This window comes from Quercus lobata, chromosome 10 (assembly GCF_001633185.2).
Source record: "Quercus lobata isolate SW786 chromosome 10, ValleyOak3.0 Primary Assembly, whole genome shotgun sequence".
In the NCBI taxonomy this organism is placed as follows: Eukaryota; Viridiplantae; Streptophyta; class Magnoliopsida; order Fagales; family Fagaceae; genus Quercus; species Quercus lobata.
The window spans coordinates 3,206,778-3,224,774 of NC_044913.1; the positions used below are offsets into that span (position 1 = coordinate 3,206,778).

Sequence of the window (17,997 nt, forward strand, 5' to 3'; positions counted from 1 at the left end):
AATGAAAAAGTTGATAAAAAGTGGAGTTTGTGGATCCGTGAACAGTGCACAAGTAAACTATTCACAGTTGAAAAGTCAACAAAACCAGCTCTGAAAAAAAAAACAAATCTGAAAACGCGCAAAGTTGAAAACGTGAACGTAGACGTGCTATCTAAACTGCACCTATATCATTAGTCAAGCCCAGTCCAACCCCAAGCTTAGCAAATTTAAAGAATCATCTTGAGCCCAATTGAAACCCAACTCAAAGTCCAACCCACTAACAGCCCAAAAACAAAATAACTGACCCTTTCTAATCGCTTTCCAGTCAGTCAAGCGATTTCAATGGTAAAAAACACAGAGGCGCAGTAGGTGGAACTGGAAGCGGAAGTGAAAACATAGGAAACTCTCTCTCACTCGCAGCTTTTCACTTCTACTTCTAGTGCCAACAAGGTTTGAACTTTGAATTGAAGTGAACAACTTGAATAGGGAGTTGGGCTGTTTTGTTGAGGAAGACACAGTAGAGAGAATGGAGCGTAGTTTGTGGGGTCACTTACCGCTATTGATGAGGTCGAATTCGAAAGAGTCAGTAGAATACATTCTCCAAGCCCTTTGGAGAACACGAAAAACGGGTCTCGACTCCGCCGACAGCCACATCGTCCGCGACATGCTCCAGCTTGAAAACGATTCCGACCTCGACCCTGTATGAATCACCTAGTACGAATGTAATAAAAAAAATTTCTCAGCTTTGGTCTATGTCGCTGTTAAAATTTTATTTCTTCCTATCTAAATGACATGACAATGTACTAATGTGGCAGTAGCTGACTGTGTGAGTGGTGGGTCTTCGTGAAAATGATAGGCAATCATTCATTGTCTCTTGACAAAAGTTGTGGTCTTAGAAGAACTCTAAAATTTCAATGAAAGGTTAATTTGAGTGTTTTTCTGATAATTGAATGTGGGAAATGTGTATAGTAGCTACTAGAAAAAGCTTGAAAGGAATGGTTTTGAATGTTTAAACTTAATAAAGAATTGTTTTTTTTCCTTTCTATCTGCTACATGCGAGTACTTCATTCAATTTGTGTGAAGCAATGTGAATTCAGTCACGATTATTCACTTATTCAGTGCTTAACTTCATTTGCAATCTACTTTCTTTTTTCTTTTTTTTGTTCATGGTCTGTTGTGGATCCATAGTTGATCCCAAAATTTTGGTGTTGGATACCTAGTGTTTTTAGGTTCAATTTGGAATTTTCCTGTTTGTTGTTGAACTAAATTATCTTTTGACTAAACATGCGTAGAATGATACAAGGTTACTTTGTAAAAAGAAGCCATTTTGAAAGTCTTCATCTACATTGCTTGTTATATTATCACTATCTACTTAAAAAGGTCTTAAAAGGTGATCAAGTTTTCTAAGTGGTATAGGCTTTCTTACCGAATCCCACCTGGTGTGGGTTATAATTCTAATGTTCTATATTGCAGCTTTTGGTATGTCTTCGCATGTTGATCTGTAGGTTTGTTTACGAGAATGTCAGCAGGGATGACATTCATAAACTGTTTCCCACTGAAGTATTGCCTGAACTACAAAGACTACTTACGCTTCTGCTACAAAAGTTTCAACTAGAATGGTGGGACGATTTACTCAAGGATCAGGTTAGAAATTTGATTATGGTATACACAACCTCACTGATCTACTAGGTAACACACAAGAATCTGACTTTATTTCTGAATGGACAATGTCTAGGTTACTTTGCCCCGGTTGAAGGCAATGACATGGGATATGGCAAATCAGGATGCTGAATCAGTAGACCCTGTGGCTGTTATCAACTTGAAGGTATCTGAAGAGTATCTCTTACATTTGAATTTTTAGTGGCGAATGAACTTAGAATGAGTGTCCTTTAGTTTGTAATTTGAGAATGAGTGTGAGACATAAACATTAGATAGACACTTACTGGAAGTGCAAGACAAAAAATATGTTCAATTGTCTGTGTGATAATGCGACTATTTACTGTTACTACTCATTTTGCAGCTTCAAAATGAAGCACAGTCTCACTCGGGAGAATTGGATGTGAAGTTCCAATTAGCTCAAGATACTCTAGAGACGATGCTGCGTTCCATGTACTCTATAAGAGACCCGTTGTCTAACATGGTTAGTGTCATCCTTGATTTTTTGTTTATTCATTCCAAAATATTTTTCAAAGTGCAAATGTGGTTATCTAAATATGCTCTATCATCTTCCTTTCAGGATAAGACCTCAACCAGGCATTTATCCCAAGAAACCAATGTGGTGTAGTTTATGATATGCGTGAGATACTGTGGTATGATTTGATTTCAAAATATGTTTTTATTTTATAAGATTTCAGTATATATGCTGTGTGATGAATGAAAGTGGCCAAATTACTTTACTTGAGAAAGACGTAAAGTAATGAACTTTGTTTGTGTGTGTGTTCTTGGGGAGTTTCAACCACCCAACCATGACCCAAGAATTTACTTCATAGTAAGGGATATCAAATTATCAATTCACCAAAAGCACCCCTTCTGCAAATTGAACGGGAAGTTTAATCTAGTGACTGACTGGTTCAACATAGTCAACCTTTGATATAATGGATAATGAATTCTGACAAATTTATGCTAACGCTGTAGTAAACCTTTCCAAAAAACTCATGACTAAAACTTGTTCCCACACACACACACACACATATATTTTTTGATGGTTGGGGGAGGGAGGATTTGAACCTTGGATGTCTCTATTGGAAATTTTCAAAAGTGTCAGTTGAGTTATAAGCTCTTGGCATGTGTACTTTATATTGGAAACTAAGAGCTCACACATAGAAGCTCTAATCTGTCGACATCTGGCAAAGAGAAGAGAAAAAGAATTAACCATTGATGACATGCACTATTTGTTTGGCCATTTTGCTTATACTCCCAGAATAAAAGAAAAGTAAAAAGAAAACTATAAAGAAATCACATGCAAGCGCATTTTTTATTTTAACGATGTTGTTGGTAGTGGTGGTATTCATGGTTGGAAAATTATTAAATACTTTCGAAATACCATAAATACATATTCTCTACTCTCACATGAATTGTGGGTCCCATCGTAAATTTAATTAGTGGGACTCATTGTAATGTGAGAGAAGAGAGTACGCATTTATGATACTCCGAGAGTACTCAATAATTACCCTGGTTGGTTGTAAAGTGATAAAAAAGTAAAGGAATTTGATTATCTTATACTCCTTTTATACACTCTTCATACACATTTTGTCTCATCATGTGTAAAATCAAAAATGTGGACACGTAGTGTGAATATCATATGCACAAAATGTACATTAGGAATTGTAATGTAAAATGTTTGTTCCCGAAGCAATAGATTTTTTTTTTTTTTTAAATTCCTGAGGCAATAGTTAAAATGCTTAGAATAGTGCATTTTCTTCTTTAAGCATTACTGCGTTTGGAATAGTTCTGAAAAAAAACATAGTCTCACTGCTTTAGGTAAAGGTATACATGTTATATTCCAAACTGTATGAGAGAAACCATAGTTATTTCACTGAACCAAACTAGATGTCAGATTTATTAACTACTAAATAATTAATGGAATTGTTCTAGTTGGTCCTCTTTCTTGTCTTAAAAATAGTTTTTTTAAACATATTGATTGCAGCAGTAGTTCATGGGAGGACTATAGTAAAATAGTTGTTTGTTTTTTAAAAATGTTTTTGTTGTTATCAGAGTAAATGTAATCTTAGTTTGGTCTATTTTCCGATTAATATTTTAGTGTTTATATATGTAATATTTAATCTTAATTATGAAATTGATTCATTTTAAATTGAGAGTATACTTTTTCGTCACCATTTTTCAGTCAAGTTCGTTAACTATGGTCCATAAATTTTCAGTTAATGTTTTTTTTTTTTTTAGGTTAATTTGAGTATTTTTCTGTCTTATAATTGTAAAGTACCTACTAAAAAAGCTTTAAAAAAATGGTTTTGTTACATGTGAATACTTCATACAATTTGTGTAGTAGTGTGAAGCAATCTAAATTCGGGTTATTCAGTGCTTATCATCAATTGCAATCCACCTTTTTTTTCATAGTCTCTTGAGGATCCGTAGTCAATTCCAAAATTTTGGGACATAAACTAGGTCATTGTTGGGTGTTGGAAATATAGCACTGAAAAACAAGTTTGATTCAGCAAATAAGATCTCAAATAATTAGCAAGAACAAAATTAGAGACAGTTAGAACGATCTCACAATGTTGTAGAATCACTTTGTGAAAGCATTGTCCCTAAAGTCTACCCGGAGTAAAACTCAGTGTAATTGGCTCTCTTGGCTGAAACTATGCCTTAAACATGAATATATATGGCTGAAACTAAAGTGTGGTTTGCTCTAGTAAAATATGTGGGAGAGGAGGAGCAAACCATAACAGAGAGGGTAGAGCAAAGCATAGCAGAAGGGTAAGAGCAAACCAGCCAGAGCCTAGTTTTCCATTAAACCAAAGAGGCAGAGAAGAGGAAAAATAAAAACCTCAGCCCAAAACAAAGCTAATCTGGACTTGTGCGACCGGGAGGGATAGTGTGCATGTGTGTGATATGGATAAAGCCCACCATCTTAGGATATCAATGGTGGCCTACAACAACATATAAACACATAAGTGAGTTCTCTCCTAACCAATGTGGGATTCACAGCAATGTATAAAGTGTTTGGAACACATTCCCACACCAATGTTGGGTTCTCAGTGTTTTTAGGTTGAATTTATTGGAATTTTGCTGTTTGTTGTTTGAACTGAATTTATCTTTTGACAAAACATGCATAGAATGGTTGTTCATGACTTTGTCAGGCATCTTGAAAAGCTTGAAGTATGGGAACTTAGCAATTGTACTAAACTTCAAATTCTTCCAAGTTGTCTCATGATGAAATCTCTTGCATCTTTAACACTTACAAGCTGCTCAAGCCTCAAGAAGTTACCCGATTTTTCTTTTCTCAAGAAATGGAATGTTTATTATAGTTAGCACCACACTCCACTGGTATTTGTGAATTGTTTTTGTCATTTGCGAATCTCATTGGACTTAAGAACTTACTCCTCAAAAACCATTTGGTACATCTTACAAAGTAGTATTTATAAATTACAACATATTGAAGGGCTCTCTCTTTACGTTGATGTCATATTTCCAAGGGCTTGGAGAATGATAGACAACCACCATGCAATTCTTATATGTATATAGCATGAATTGGAGTTTGGAATTTCTGGGTTTTGTGTGTGTTAGATGCTGATGCTGAAATTGCATCTCGAATCAAATATATTAGTATTATTCTTCTAAAAAACACACGCGCACACACACACACACACACACACACATATATATATATATATATTAGTATTATTGTGGGGGATTTATTTTATCAAATTCCTTCATCGATTTAAGAAAGCTAAAACTTTGGAACCATTCTCAGTGAGCGTCCCTAAGCCAAAACTTCTCGCTTCCATGCCAGGAAGCAAATAGCGTTCATGGCTTTGGAATTATCAATGCACCATCCTGCAATAATAGTCAAAAGAAAATCAAGTTCATAAGTTGATGCTGACGTACTAAACAAAGACAGCAAGAGAAATACTTCTGCAAACTTCATTATCTATTTTTACAACCAATAGTCATTCAAAGATGGGTACAGAAACTACCATCTCCTTCTTTTACCTTATATTTATGAATTCAAAGATAAATAATAATAAAAAACTTCAATAGTAATCACAAAATTTTACATATATTTAAATGATAATATTTATTAGAAATATCTGTTCATCATTCATTTAGAGCATTCACATCAAAAATGTTATAAAATACATTTAGGTTGCGTTTGTTTTGACTGAAAATGATTTTAGGAAATCATTTTACACTAGCCTATGCGTTTGGTAAGCACAAAAAACTTGGTCAAACGAAAATCAATTTCCGCGTTGACCGTAAAATAACCCTCTCAAGCCGAAAATGGATTTCAGTTTCTATTTTACTTTTAAATAAATTCCAGGACTCAGAGACGAAAAGAGAGAGAAGGAGAGAGCAAGAAGAGAGAGCACAGGTAGTTCACCCAACCAAGCTCCGGCACCAATCACCGATCCCTCATCACCGATCCTTCATCACCGCCTAGCCAAGCTCTGGCACAAACACCCATCACCGATTCGACACAAACACCTATCACCGATCCCTCATCACTGCCCAACCAACTTCCAGCACAAACACCCATCACCAATCCCTCATCTCAGCCCACCCCTCCCTCATCACCGATCCACAAACACCTAAGAACCACCTCTCCGATCGCCTTGCATCTCGTTCTCGTCGTCACCACCGAAGATCGATCTTGTTCTCGACCCATCCAAAACCGATCTCGTCGCCACCACTGAAGACCAATCTCTCTTTCCCTTAATCTCTCAAACTTTCTTTCTTTGATCTCTGATTTTTTTTTTTTTCTTTTTTTTTTTTTTTTTGTGATGGTGTGGGTGGTGGTGTTTTGGTGGTTTTTGTGTTGTATGGTGGTGGATTTTGTGTTGATAGTGATGGATTTTCTATGGGTGTTGGTGTATGGATGGTGGTTGATTTTCTTATATAAAATTTGTTTGAAAGCTGAGAAAATGAGAAAAATTTGTAGAAAAATAGCATTTTCAAAATATTATCAAACATTGGAAATCGTTTTTCGAACTATTTTCCATTACACACCCAAACGCCCAGATTTTAATTTCCTTATAGGAATTCATTTTCCCCTACATTCATTTTACACACAGAATTCGATTTACATCGAACCAAACGGAACTTTAGCATCTTAAAAAGTTACTTTATCTATTTTAATAACTCACTTTATAATACACCCCATATCAAAGATTTTATTTTTTATTACTTCATTTAAATATTCTTTTTTTATTCCTTCTTTATTCTTTGTTTCCCTGTATTTTCATTTGATCATTTGAATGTAACAAGCATATTTTTTAAAACCCGACTTTTTTTAATGAGATTTTTTTAATTGAACAATCATATTTTTGGATTTCTTTTTCCTTCAACTACCATGCATGTTATTCATAATTTTTTTTCCTTCAACTGCTATAAATGTATCTTGTGCTAGATGTGTATGAGACATTTTTCTCACTAACATGTGGACCCCACATTGGGTGCAATTGAAAATCTATCAATGATCACATATCTACTCCAATTGAACTAAACTATTTACATAATCATATAATAAACTATGCACCTATCAATACTCATATCAAAAGGAAAACATATTATAAATGCAACATAAAATTCACCTTCTCCACTTGAAATAGTTTTCAGCAACACTAAACTAGCAATGTAGTCCACAAAAAGTTCACATACATAACGCATATGAAATTACAATAAAAACTCACATGCCATAACTCACACACTCAAGTTCCTACGACTCGCCATGAAATTGCCATAAATGATTGATAAGGTCCGACTGGAGTTGAGAATGAATTTCTTCATCTCTAATGCGTTCACGACTTTGGATGAATGCCATACATCCATTTGCATGCTCATGTGACACTTGCATAGGAGAATCATTCACTTCATCAATTTAAAAGCCAAGATTTCGTCTCCAATAACAGCTTCAGAGTTCAGCAAAAAAACAAAAAATAAAAAAATAATAAACAGCATCCAGAGCACTTCCACAGCAACTTCAGCAACAATCTTTTGCGTCACCATCTTATGAAACTACCATAGCAGAAGACAATTTGCAAGTTACAAATGCATAGACTCAATCAAAAAGAAAATTACAGATAAAAGTACAAACACATGTAACACTAATAGTAAAATTCCATATCAAAGACGAGACATTTTCAATAGAGAAGATGGTGACAGATATGCAAGTATATGACTACTCTATCGAGGTTCCTCTTTTGATCACAAACCATTATGGCTTTTCTTTAGTTATAAGCAAAACATCTGAATGTTTCTCAAAAAAAAAAAAAAAAAAAAAAAAAAAAAAAAAAAAAAAAAAAAAAAAAAAAAAAAAAAAAATCCACTGCATGATTTTATTTTTTCGCTGTTGATGGGGCAAGGCTTAAAGTGATGCTCATGAAAAGAATAATTACAATCATTTTGAATTCAAATCAGAAAATACAAGTCAACTTATTAGGCTACTTTTATGGTACTTAGTAATTGAGTCTAGCTTCATCAATCAAGGTTGCAATGCATCGGCTATAAACATCATCCCTCTTATATTATGTAAGCACCAGTGAGACTGACACAGAGAGAGGATGCATATATGTGATGAATGAGACAACTTTTCCTCCTAAGGGTAAACTCCCATAGTTTAGCAGTTATCTAGCTTCTTATCAAATCATTAGTTGATTAAAACAAGGCGCTAAACATAAACTTTCTTCTTTAATTTTGAAAGCTTCAATGGCAGTGATAGTTATGGCAACTCCACCTCGTGGAAAAAGTTGCTCGATAATAAGCAAGAGTCACACAGATAAAGCTACATCAGAAGATAGATATGCTTGAAAAAAACATAGCATGCAAGGAATTAAAAGACAGGCCTAAGCTAGATGAGGAACTTAAGAAATTCAAACTAAACCTCTGTAATCTCATCGATCGAAGCCTGTCCATCCGCTACAAAGCGAAGCATTGTAATAGCCAAGATTTCATCACCATTAACAGCTTCCAGAGCACTTCTCACAGGAGCTTCCACAGCACTTCTCCCAGCAGCATCATCATAGCACATCTCCACAAGTTTTTGTACCTGCTGCTCATCAGGCTGCCATAGCTGAAGACAAACTGCACGTTACAAATGCATAGACTCAATTAAAAAGAAAATTACAGATAAAAGTAAAAACACATGTGACACTAATAGTAAAATTTCATATCGAAGACGAGACCTCTTCAATAGTGAAGATAGTGACATATATGCAAGTATATGACCGCTCTATTGAGGTTCCTCTTTTGATCACAAGCCTTAATGCTTTTCTTTAGTTATAAGGAAAACATCTGAATGTACTCAAAAAAAAAAAAAAGTCCCCTACATGATTTTGTTTTTTCGCCATTGATGGGGCAAGGTTTAAAGTGATGCTCAAGAAATGAATAATTAAATTCATTTCTTCAAATCATAAAATACAAGTCAACTTATTAGGTTACTTGTATTGTACTTAGAAATTGAGTCCAGCTTTATCAATCAAGGTTGCAATGCATCGGCTACAAACATCATCTATATCATGTAAGCCCCAGTCATATGTCGGACCGACACACAAAGAAAGGATGCATATATGTGATGAATGAGACAACTTTTCCTCCTAAGGGCAAGCTCCCATAGTTTAGCAGTTATCTAGCTTCTCATCAACTCATTAGTTCATTAAAACAAGGCACTGAACATAAAACTTTCTTCTTTAATTTTGAAAACTTCAATGGCAAGGATAGTTATATCAACTCCACCTCATGGAAAGGGTAGCTCGATAATAAGCAAGTGTCACACGGATAAAGCTACATCAGAAGATAGATATGCTTGCAAAAACATACCATGCAAGGAATTAAAAGACTGGCCTAGGCTAGGTGAGGAACTTAAGAGATTCAAACTAAACCTTTGTATTTGTATCATTTCCAGCCTGTGCACACTCTGCAAAGCGAAGCATTTTAATAGCCAAGATTTCAACACCATTAACAGCTTCTAGAGCACTTCTCACAGCAGCTTCAGCAAAGCCCATCTCCACAAGTTTTTGCACCCGCTGCTCATCAGGCTGCCATAGCTGAAGAGAAATTGCAAGTTACAAATGCATAGACTCAATTAAAAAGAAAATTACAGATAAAAGTACAAACACATGGAACACTAATAGTAAAGTTCCATATTGAAGATGAGACCTTATCAATAGTGAAGATAGTGACAGATATGCAAGTATATGACTACTCTATCGAGGCTCCTCTTTAGATCACAAGCTTTTATGGCTTTTCTTTAGTTATAAGCAAAACATCTTAGTGTTTCTCAAAAACACAAAAACACAAAAAACAACAAAAAACAACAAGACCAAACAAAACTCCTGAATGATAGATGCAAACCAAAAAAAAAATCCACTGCATGATTCTGTTTTTTTGCTGTTGATGAGGCAAGGCTTAAAGTGATGCTTATGAAAGGAATGATTACATTCATTTCAAATTCAAATCATAAAATACAAGTCAACTTATTAGGTTACTTCTATGGTACGTAGAAATTGAGTCCAGCTTTATCAATCAAGATTGCCATGCATAGGCTTCAAACATCATCCCTCTTATTATGTAAGCCCCAATCATTTGTGGAACTGACACACAAAGAAAGGATGCATATATGTGATGAATGAACAACTTTTCCTCCTAAGGGAAAACTCCCACAATTTAGCACTTATCTAGCTTCTTATCAAATCATTAGTTGATTAAAACAAGGCACTGAACATAAAACTTTCTTCTTTCATTTTGAAAACTTCAATGGCACTAATAGTTATGGCAACTCCACCTCATGGAGAAAGTTGCTAAATAATAACCTACTGTCACACAGATAAATCTACATCGGAAGATAGATATGCTTGAAAAAACATGTTTTTTTTTTTTTTTGCAAAAACATAGCATGCAAGGAATTAAAAGACAGGCCTAGGCTAGTTGAAGAACTTAGAGATTCAAATTAAACCTTTGTAGTTGTATCATTTCCAGCCCGCGCACACTCTGCGAAGCGAAGCATTTTAACAGCCAAGATTTCATCACCATTAATAGCTTCCAGAGCACTTCTCACAGCAGCTTCAGTAAAGCCCATCTCCACAAGTTTTTGCACCCGCTGCTCATCAGGCTGCCATTGCTGAAGACAAATTGCAAGTTACAAATACATAGACTCAATTAAAAAAAAAAAAATACAAATAAAAGTACAAACACATGTGACACTAATAGTAAAATTCCATATCGAAGACAAGACCTTTTCAATAGTGAAGATAGTGACAGATATGCAAGCATATGACTGCTCTATCGAGGTTCCTCTTTTGATCACAACCATTTATGGGTTTTCTTTAGTTATAAGCAATACATCTGAATGTTTCTCGGAAAAAAAAAAAAAAAAAAAGTCCACTGCATGATTTTGTTTTTTCACCAAAGATGGGGCAAGGCTTAAAGTGATGCCCATGAAAGGAATAATTACATTCATTTTGAATTCAAAACATAAAGTACAAGGGAACTTATTAGGTTACTTGTATGGAACTTAGTAATTGAGTCCATCTTTATTAATTAAGGTTGCAATGCATCAGCTACAAACATCATCCCTCTTATATTATGTAAGCCTAATATAAGCCCCAGTCATACGTGGGACCAACACAGAGAAAGGATGCATATATTTGATGAATGAGACAACTTTTCCTCCTAAGGGCAAACTCCCACAGTTTGGCAGTTATCTAGCTTCTAATCAAATCATTAGTTAATTAAAACAAGGCGCTGAACATTAACAGCCAAGATTTCATCACCATTAACAGCTTCCAGAGAACAACTCACAGCAGCTTCAGCAAAGACCATCGACACCAGTTTTTGCACCCACCGCTCATCAGGCTGCCATAGCTGAAAACAAATTCCAAGTTACAAATGCATACACACAATTAAAAAGAAAAATAAGATAAATATACAAACAAATGTGACACTAATAGTAAAATTCCCTATCGAAGACAAGAACTTTTCAATAGTGAAGATAGTGACAGATATGCATGTCTATGACTGCTCCATCGAGGTTCCTCTTTTGATCACTAGACTTTATGGCTTTTCTCTAGTTGTAAGCAAAACATCTGAATGTTTCTCAAAAAGAAAAACAAAACAAAACTCCTGAATGACAGATGCAAAAAAAATAGTCCACTGCATGATTTTGTTTTTTCACTGTTGATGGGGCAAGGCTTAAAGTGATGCACATGAAAGGAATAAGTACATTCATTTTGAATTCAAATCATAAAATACAAGTCAACTTATTAGGTTACTTGTATGGTACTTAGTAATTGAGTCCAGCTTTATCAATCAAGGTTGCAATGTATCAGCTACAAACATCACCCTGTTATATTATGTAAGCGGACCGACACACAAAGAAAGGATGCATATATGTGATGAATGAGACAACTTTTCTCCTAAGGGCAAACTCCCACAGTTCAACAGTTATCTAGCTTCTTATCAAATCATTAGTCGATTAAAACAAGGCACTAAACACAAAACTTTCTTTAATTTTGAAAACTTCAATGGCACTGATAGTTATGGCAACTCCACCTCATGCAAAAAGTTGCTTGATAATAAGCTAGTGTCACACAGATGAAGCTACATTAGAAGATAGATATGCTTGTAAAAACATAGCATGCAAGGAATTAAAAGACAGGCCTATGCTAGATGACGAACTTAGAGATTCAAACTAAACCTTTCTATATGTTTCAATACCAGCTGGTCCACAGTCTGCAAAGCGAAGCGTTTTAATAGCCAAGATCTCATCCCCATTAAAAGCTTCCAAAGCACTTCTCACAGCTGCTTCAGCAAAGCCTATCTCCACAAGTTTTTGCACCTGCTGCTCATCAGGCTGCCATAGCTGAAGGCAAATTGCAAGTTACAAATGCATAGACTCAATTAAAAAGAAAATTACAGATAAAAGTACAAAAACATGTGACACTAATAGTAGAATTCCATATCGAAGACAAGACCTTTTCAATAGTGAAGATAGTGACAGATATGCAAGTATATGACTGCTCTATCAAGGTTCCTCTTTTGATCATAGCCTTTATGGCTTTTATTTAGTTATAAGCAAAACATTTGAATGTTTCTCAAAAAATAGGTGATGCTCATGAAAGGAATAATTACATTCATTTTCAATTCATATCATAAAATACAAGTCAACTTATTAGGTTACTTGTATGGTACTTAGTAATTGAGTCCAACTTTATCAATCAAGGTTGCAATGTATCGGCTACAAACATCATCCCTCTTATATTATGTAAGCCCCAGTCATATGTTGGACCGAGACACAGAGAAAAGGATGCATATATGTGATGAATGAGACAACTTTTCCTCCTAAGGGCAAACTCCCACAGTTTAGCTGTGATCTAGCTTCTTATCAAATCATTAGTTGATAAAGACAAGGCGCTGAACGTAAAAATTTCTTCTTTAATTTTGAAAACTTCAATGGCACTGATAGTTATGGCAACTCCATCTCATGGAAAAAGTTGCTCAATAATAAGCTAGTGTCACACAGATAAAGCTACATTAGAAGATAGATATGCTTGCAAAAACATAGCACGCAAGGAATTAAAAGACAGGCCTAGGCTACATGAGGAACTTAGAGATTCAAACTAAACCTTTCTATATGTATCAATTCCAGCTGGTCCACACTCTGCAAAGCAAAGCATTTTAATAGCCAAGATTTCATCCCCATTAACAGCTTCCAGAGCACTTCCGACAGCTGCTTCAGCAAAGCCCATCTCCACAAGTTTTTGCACCTGCTGCTCATCAGGCTGCCATAGCTGAAGGCAAATTGCAAGTTACAAATGCATAGACTCAATTAAAAAGAAAATTACAGATAAAAGTACAAACACTTGTGACACTAATAGTAAAATTCCATATCAAAGACGAGACGTTTTCAATAGTGACAGATAGTGACAGATATGCAAGCACAAGTCAACTTATTAGGTTACTCCCACAGTTTAGCAGTAATCTAGCTTCTTATCAAATCATTAGTTGATTAAAACAAGGCGCTTAGCATAAAAATTCTTTCATTTTGAAAATTTCAATGGCACTGATAGTTATGGCAACTCCACCTCATGGAAAAAATTGCTCGATAATAAGCTAGTGTCACACGGATAAAGCTACATCAGAATATAGATATAGCATGCAAGGAATTAAAAGATAGGCCTAGGCGAGATGAGGAACTTAGACATTCAGACTAAACCTTTGTATTTGTATCATTACCGGCCCATGCACACTCTGCAAAGCGCAGCATTTTAATAGCCAAGATTTCATTACCATAAACATATGCCAGAGCCTGTCCCACATCAGCCGCAGCAAAACCCATCTTCACAAGTTTTTGCACTTGTTGTCGACGCTCTTCATCTTTGCCACCCTAACCTCAAAAGACAACAAGTAACTTAGCTTAAGCTTCAAGAGGTGATTCAACTACTTGAGCAGATTACAATATTGAGAAATAAAGGTGTAACAACGAAAATTAAATTATAATTTTTCTTTTTTAGATTAAGAATAGAACAAATCGCAAAGCTTAATTGTATTGAACTTTTTTGATTCAAGATTTAAGAAATAAAAACGTTGTTACAGATAGTACTAAGATTGTTTTTTGAGGGGTTATTGGTTTATACCGAGTCTGGAGCTCCACCTTGCACGGTGCCTCTTATGCAAGGTTCCAATTTCGGACACCGGATCCGTTCTCCATTGCGGCGTTCGGCGGGTCTCCCAGGAGTCTTTTTCTTCCACGAAACGCTGAAAAGGACACCCATCCGTCACCGACAGGTAGTGGCAAAACTGAGATTTTGATGTAGAAATGAGTGGAATTTCCAGCACCGGAAAACCGCGAGTTGTTGTGAATTGTGATTGTACAAGACTCCTTTGTTTCATTTTCCATGAGGATAAAGTATCCAATGGGATTTGAATTGACTACTTTTTTGAAATGCTTGACTCAAAAAGTATCCAACAGCATCGGCCTCCCTAAAACTTAAAAAAGTTTTTTAGCTAATGAACAGTCACTCTCTTTGCCTCACTGTTCATTAGCAAAAGAATAAAACAGATCAAACTCACCTCCTTTCCCTCTCAAATTTCTCAAAAACTCAAAGAGGGAGACATCGTCAAGACAAAGACAAACCCCAATCTTTCTCATAAAACTAATCAAATAAATAAGAGAGAACGCTGATCTGAAAGTACGTGGCTCATCCTTCGAACGACTCTCTTCGACGGCCATTGATCTCCGCCGGCGATCTCTCTCACTCTCTGAACTAGAGATGACTTTAATTTAGTGCTGGGCGAAGAGGTAGAAGCAATACATCAAATACAAAAAATAAAAAGAGAGAGTGGGTGTATATGGGTGGGTATACGGTGAAGATAGAGAGGAGAAGAGTGGGATACGTGTGTGGAGGAAAAAAAGCCAAGGAGGAAAAAACAAAATTCAAAAAACAAAATGAAGATATTGGGAGGAGAAAACATCAAGAAAAAAAAAAAAAAAGGGCTTTTGTGTTGGGCTAAATTCATTACAAATCACAGAGATTTTGATAAATTTTAAGAGTTCATAATGGGTTACACGTTCAAAAGCAGCGTGCTCTCCCTTAAAGTGGGAAAATTTAGTGAGTAATTATTTTTGCCCATGTATGTTTTATTTATTAAATTTTAATAGGAATGTTGTGGTATTAAATTCTCATCCTTCCAAACTAATGCTAGTGGTGTATTTCCAGTCTAATAATGGGCATGCCTAAGCAAGGAAACATGCAAATGGCATTAGGAATTAATAAATAAATAAAAAGTTTTTTTTGCTTGGTAATTAACTAACATACCCAACAAGATATGGGCCTTATCCACAACCCCATAATTCATAACCGAACAAATACAACACATAGTAGGTACAATGATATGGCAACTATGGATTTAAAAATTGTTCAAAATTGAAATCAACAACAACAATGAGACACAAGCTATAAGTGATTGAACATTCATGATGATAAAAATGTGCTCCCTTGCACACGTTTGTGCCCAAGTCACATGATCAAAACAAGAAAGCAGAAAATGAAGAAAAATGATCATGTACACATGAAGAACACAATGAGGGGCATGGTTCAACAATGTGCATGCATCCACAATAAACCATAGAAAAAACATTATCTTACCTATCAGTCCCAGCCCAAGTCAACAAACCCCCACATGTAATAAAACCCTAATGGCACCACAAAATAGCATACATATCCAACCAATGCACTAGAACTTCCTAATCCTAGTCAAGCAAGTAACTCACCAACTTAGCAAGCCCAACCCAATTTCACAATAGTAAATAGTTTCATACAAGTACTATCGACCTATGATTTTATTTAATTTTTTCCCTTTTTTTAATTGAAATTAACCAATAATCACGTTCATAAGAATTACTCAGCCAATCTAACAATAAACATTCAAAGCATTTAACATTGTCCACACTACAAAAAAAAAGGTCATACTTGTTATAAAACAACAAACCGTCATTCACATAAGGGACTGCACCAGTATAAGCTGCAAATAGACCAGCCTGGTGACAATTGTACACTGGAACTGGACTAATTATGTATCTATGATACTGCGAAGGCGGGTCACACGCACCAGTCTCCACAAGCTTGGAGCTCAACCAAAAGAACCTAAACTCAGCCGCGCAGTCATAGAGCGAGTACTCCCGCCAGCACACCATGTCTATCACATAGTAAGTCTAATCTGACTGCAAAGTCATAAACCCAGTTTCCACAAAATCAAACCACAAATGTTACAGCAGATTTATTTTGAGAAATCTTTTGCTAACGGGTTTAATACTCGATCAATGAATTATGCATGCAAACTAATGAAATTATCTTTTTTAAAGATCTATTAGAATAATTATTAGAGTATTAAATTCACCCATTCTCTATCAACTTAACCTTTTCTTTCTTTTTTTTCATATAAAGCAAATTCATGAATACTAAAAGATGTTTAGCAATTAGAATACAAACCAAGAATAAAGATATTGGGTTCGGGTGTGGTTTCGGGTTCGGGTTCGGGTTGAAGTGGAGGTTGAGTAAAGAGGCCAAGCAGGGAGCTTGATGTTCGGCGTTGCGGCGGTGCTATGCATGGCGCTATAGGGAGAGTTCCCTGTGCCTCTGTTGATCAGAGATCGCTGCTCGTTTGAACGGACGGCGGAGATCGTGTGGTGACATTTTATTCCACTTCCACCTTCGTCCATGAACCTCTTCTCTCTCTTTGGAATTAATTTGGAGAGTAAAGGAAACAGTTGTCGTTTTGCTATTTTGTTATGTTGTTGTGTTGACTTTCAAAAATCCCTCTCAGTATCGCTGTAATACTTTTTTTTTTTTTTGGGCGGAAAATCAGGATTAACCAACCAACATTAGGCCCAAATTTCACTTTGCTTACCACTAACTTAAAATTTGTTACTTTACTCACTCAAGAGGTTGGTTCTGTTATGTAAATGTTACCTACCTCGCTATTTTTAGATAAAAGAACCCTTTTTAAGACTAAAACATAACATAAAATATATTAAATAACTCTTCTTGTCTAATGCGATTAACGATGACTAAATAGTTGTGGTAGTGCTCCTGATCAACCATGACTAAATAGTTGTGGTAGTGCTCCTGATCAACCATGAGAGTGTAAGCTTAATGTGAGGAACAATTTTGTGGCCAAAAGATGCCCCAAGGTAGCATCGACAACTTGTTGGGAAATGTCAAGCCAAGGCCTTGGCTTTGTTCTTGAAGAACCAATGAATTAGGTTCAACGATGTTTGTCTTCACTTATACTGATTATTTTGATATTTGATTTGAATTTATTAAAATTTTCGCTAATACTGTTCATCAATTTTTACAAAGATTAACTCTAAATCATTTTGGAGAAATCTCCTCTAACTCACTACGTGACAATTTATAAAACTATCCATATTTTAAACAAGTCACATAATTCATTAAAAATAATTATATAACTAAAATTGCAAGTGAATAATCTCTTCAATTACCACATAGTAAATTGGAGCATGATAGGTCAAAACATATTTAAAAGCTAAACTCCTTTTTCCAAATAAATTAGTAACCAAGTATCAACCCCATCAAATCTTTACCAAACCAATCCTCACCGGATATATATGATTAGTCAAGCCCTATCCAACCCCAAGCTTAGCAAAATCAAAGAATCATCTTGAGCCCAATTGAACCCAAACTCAAAGTCCAACTCAGAGAAAGCTTCTATTTGTGACAAAAGTCCTTGATTAATTACTTAACACTTAAATTACTGAACTATCGCAACTCAATCATCAGTTTTTAGTGGCATTTGAGAATGAAATTCAGTGAAGGATTTGACAAA

General features: G+C 35.4%; 2 protein-coding genes across 13 annotated transcripts; one reads left to right on the top strand and one right to left on the bottom strand.

Annotated features, from left to right (window-relative positions):
• The first annotated feature begins 290 nt into the window (after positions 1–290).
• LOC115963715 lies at positions 291–5,122 on the top strand. Of its 3 annotated transcripts, none has more exons than XM_031082844.1 (6): positions 291–679; positions 1,453–1,623; positions 1,715–1,804; positions 2,000–2,119; positions 2,216–2,288; positions 4,773–5,122. In XM_031082844.1, the coding sequence occupies exons 1-5, from the start codon at positions 506–508 to the stop codon at positions 2,261–2,263; spliced, it is 603 nt and encodes a 200-aa protein (XP_030938704.1). In that variant the 5' UTR covers positions 291–505; the 3' UTR covers positions 2,264–2,288; positions 4,773–5,122. The 3 variants fall into 3 exon arrangements, with proteins under 3 accessions (XP_030938704.1, XP_030938705.1, XP_030938703.1); XM_031082845.1 differs by having other exon boundaries at positions 4,797–5,122; XM_031082843.1 differs by lacking the exon at positions 4,773–5,122 and having other exon boundaries at positions 2,216–2,337.
• Positions 5,123–5,330: 208 nt separating this feature from the next.
• Positions 5,331–16,911, bottom strand: LOC115963708. 10 transcript variants are annotated; one of them, XM_031082828.1, is made up of 11 exons: positions 16,641–16,910; positions 16,122–16,372; positions 14,286–14,406; positions 13,865–14,035; positions 13,275–13,439; positions 12,347–12,511; positions 11,452–11,514; positions 10,607–10,771; positions 9,534–9,698; positions 8,537–8,725; positions 5,331–5,493 (listed from the first exon to the last, which is right to left on the bottom strand). In XM_031082828.1, exons 2-11 carry the CDS (start codon positions 16,343–16,345, stop codon positions 5,464–5,466), a joined length of 1,458 nt encoding a protein of 485 aa, XP_030938688.1. In that variant the 5' UTR covers positions 16,346–16,372; positions 16,641–16,910; the 3' UTR covers positions 5,331–5,463. The 10 variants fall into 10 exon arrangements, with proteins under 10 accessions (XP_030938688.1, XP_030938687.1, XP_030938685.1 ...); XM_031082827.1 differs by lacking the exon at positions 5,331–5,493 and adding an exon at positions 7,203–7,671 and having other exon boundaries at positions 10,607–10,762; XM_031082825.1 differs by lacking the exon at positions 5,331–5,493 and adding an exon at positions 7,203–7,671 and having other exon boundaries at positions 16,641–16,909.
• Between the last annotated feature and the right edge of the window lie 1,086 nt (positions 16,912–17,997).

Bases quoted from the DNA above. Each gene is read 5' to 3' on its own strand.
- LOC115963715 (XM_031082844.1), top strand. From the start codon at position 506: ATGGAGCGTAGTTTGTGGGGTCACTTACCGCTATTGATGAGGTCGAAT. The intron at 1,624-1,714 runs GTTAGAAATTTG...GACAATGTCTAG, and splicing joins ACGATTTACTCAAGGATCAG to GTTACTTTGCCCCGGTTGAA. The intron at 1,805-1,999 runs GTATCTGAAGAG...CTCATTTTGCAG, and splicing joins TGGCTGTTATCAACTTGAAG to CTTCAAAATGAAGCACAGTC.
- LOC115963708 (XM_031082825.1), bottom strand. From the start codon at position 16,345: ATGGTGTGCTGGCGGGAGTACTCGCTCTATGACTGCGCGGCTGAGTTT. The intron at 10,772-11,451 runs GTGAGTTGTTCT...ATTTGTCTTCAG, and splicing joins TGGTCTTTGCTGAAGCTGCT to CAATGGCAGCCTGATGAGCA. The intron at 9,699-10,606 runs GTTTAATTTGAA...ATTTCTCTTCAG, and splicing joins GAAATGATACAACTACAAAG to CTATGGCAGCCTGATGAGCA.